The sequence below is a fragment of the Triticum aestivum genome, unplaced genomic scaffold (assembly GCF_018294505.1).
Source record: "Triticum aestivum cultivar Chinese Spring unplaced genomic scaffold, IWGSC CS RefSeq v2.1 scaffold79985, whole genome shotgun sequence".
NCBI lineage: Eukaryota > Viridiplantae > Streptophyta > Magnoliopsida > Poales > Poaceae > Triticum > Triticum aestivum.
The window spans coordinates 3,619-5,399 of NW_025231161.1; the positions used below are offsets into that span (position 1 = coordinate 3,619).

At 44.9% G+C, this 1,781-nt stretch overlaps 1 protein-coding gene across 1 annotated transcript in view; it reads left to right on the plus strand.

Annotated features, from left to right (window-relative positions):
* The window catches only part of LOC123175731 (uncharacterized), a gene marked incomplete at its 3' end in the record, with an annotated part of 2,945 nt that extends 1,164 nt beyond the window's left edge, over positions 1-1,781 (plus strand). Inside the window, 1 exon segment of the mRNA XM_044590294.1 lies at positions 1-1,781. This exon segment is cut by the window's left edge and continues 1 nt beyond it. Coding sequence (XP_044446229.1) covers positions 1-1,781 — 1,781 coding nt within the window.

The following is a 1,781-nucleotide window of genomic DNA, read 5'->3' on the forward strand; positions in this document are numbered from 1 at the left end:
GGATATTAGTAAGGCATGGCATCTGGAGATAAATTGGAGTTGTGATGCTTCTCTACTTGATCATGTTCTTAAAATGTTCATGGAACATTCAGAGTCTCCTTTCTTGGTAATTGAAGATGATGATGTATACGAAGAAGGCCCATACCGTTGGATTTCGGTCGTGTCAAGAGATGCAGAAGTACATGGTATGAAAACAATACCTGCGGCGGCATCATCTTTCTTCTTGGCATTTGAAATATCAAATCACCCACCAGCTTTACCAGATGGATTCTTTGATCATTGCAGCAAGCTTGGTGTACTGATTCTCTATTGTTGTGCCTTTAGTTTTGCTTCACCTTCCTTCATGAAGTGTCATGGCCTAAGATTCCTTGGACTGGACCGCTGTACAGATGACCAAACAATTCAAGGAGAACATAACATAGAGTGGTTATGTTTGTATGGCCTATGTGTGCTGGACCTACGTTACACATACTGGAATGAAATCTTATCTCAAGAAAAGTTGGATCTCATGACTAATATCAGAGAGCTAAATATAGAGGGCGCCATGGGATCACAATACATAGCTCACCTACAGCGCCGCTTACCTAACCTCCAGAGGCTTCGAATAATCAAATCAACATGTCAATGGGAGATATCAGACGATGCCGATCACTACTTCATAGACAAGAAAAGTATGGAAATTCTTGACTTGTCAGGCAATCGTCACATGAAAATTCTTCCACCCAGCCTATCAAAGGCAAATAGCCTCCGGTTGCTTGTACTTGATGGTTGTGATGAACTGGAGAGTGTAGGTGGGCTCCCTCCCTCCCTCGAATCCCTTAGCTTCAATGGATATGGGCCAGCTTCTCAATGGACACAAACTGTTGGGCTACCTCCAAAACAATTTCGTCAATCCAGCACAACAGATAATAAGGACGTCAGAATATCTAAGATCTCCTTAGCAGGCTGCACACAATTGGAGAATTTGTTCTTGTGTTGGCTACCCAACCTAGTGGAATTGGACCTCTCGGGAACAGCAATCAAGATACTTGACTTCAAGACTGTGGTGGTGAAAGTCCCAAGGCTCAAACGGCTGTTTCTAATAGGATGCATGCACCTTCGTGCAGTGAACTTTATGTATGAGTTACCTTATACCCCTTCTAGCCTGGAGTTATTGTGCGTAGACACACGGGCTGGAATCGTGTGTTCTAGACCAGCCATCGGAAAAAGAGAATCTTTCGGGTTTCAGATGCATGCTGTTTTTACGGATGCAAGGTTTGCTCGCTCCTTGATAGATCTGTTCCATTTTGCTGGTCCAAGTATGTATGCTATTGAGTTTAGTATCCACCTCACCTCCTCACCTGCGTGTGATGGGGTTGTTCAATTTGAAGCAACCAGCATGGATAAGGCTGGTCCTAGTGATCAAGGGACCTTGCAGCTTATTCCAGCAGGCCCGTATAGTGAAGTACTTGGCACGGCCGGCGCTGCTCCGATGCAGGCCTTTCCACGGCCTCCGACCACAAAGTTTCATCAACATGTAGAGATTGCTGAAGGGAGCTTCCACATGGAGATGGAACTAGAAAAGGGTAAAGGACTAGGCGACCTGATAGCAAAACATGCCAAATCCATGCATGTGCATGATGTCTCGGTAAATTTTATTCTGCCTGAGCACTCTTGGCAGGGGCTTAGGTGGTTCTGCGTGGAGAGGTGCCCAAAGTTGGATACCAGTATCTTTAGAGATTCCTATAATTTTCCTCAGTTGGAGCCTGAGTTGTCAGATCTCCTAATGTCCGGCAAGATTT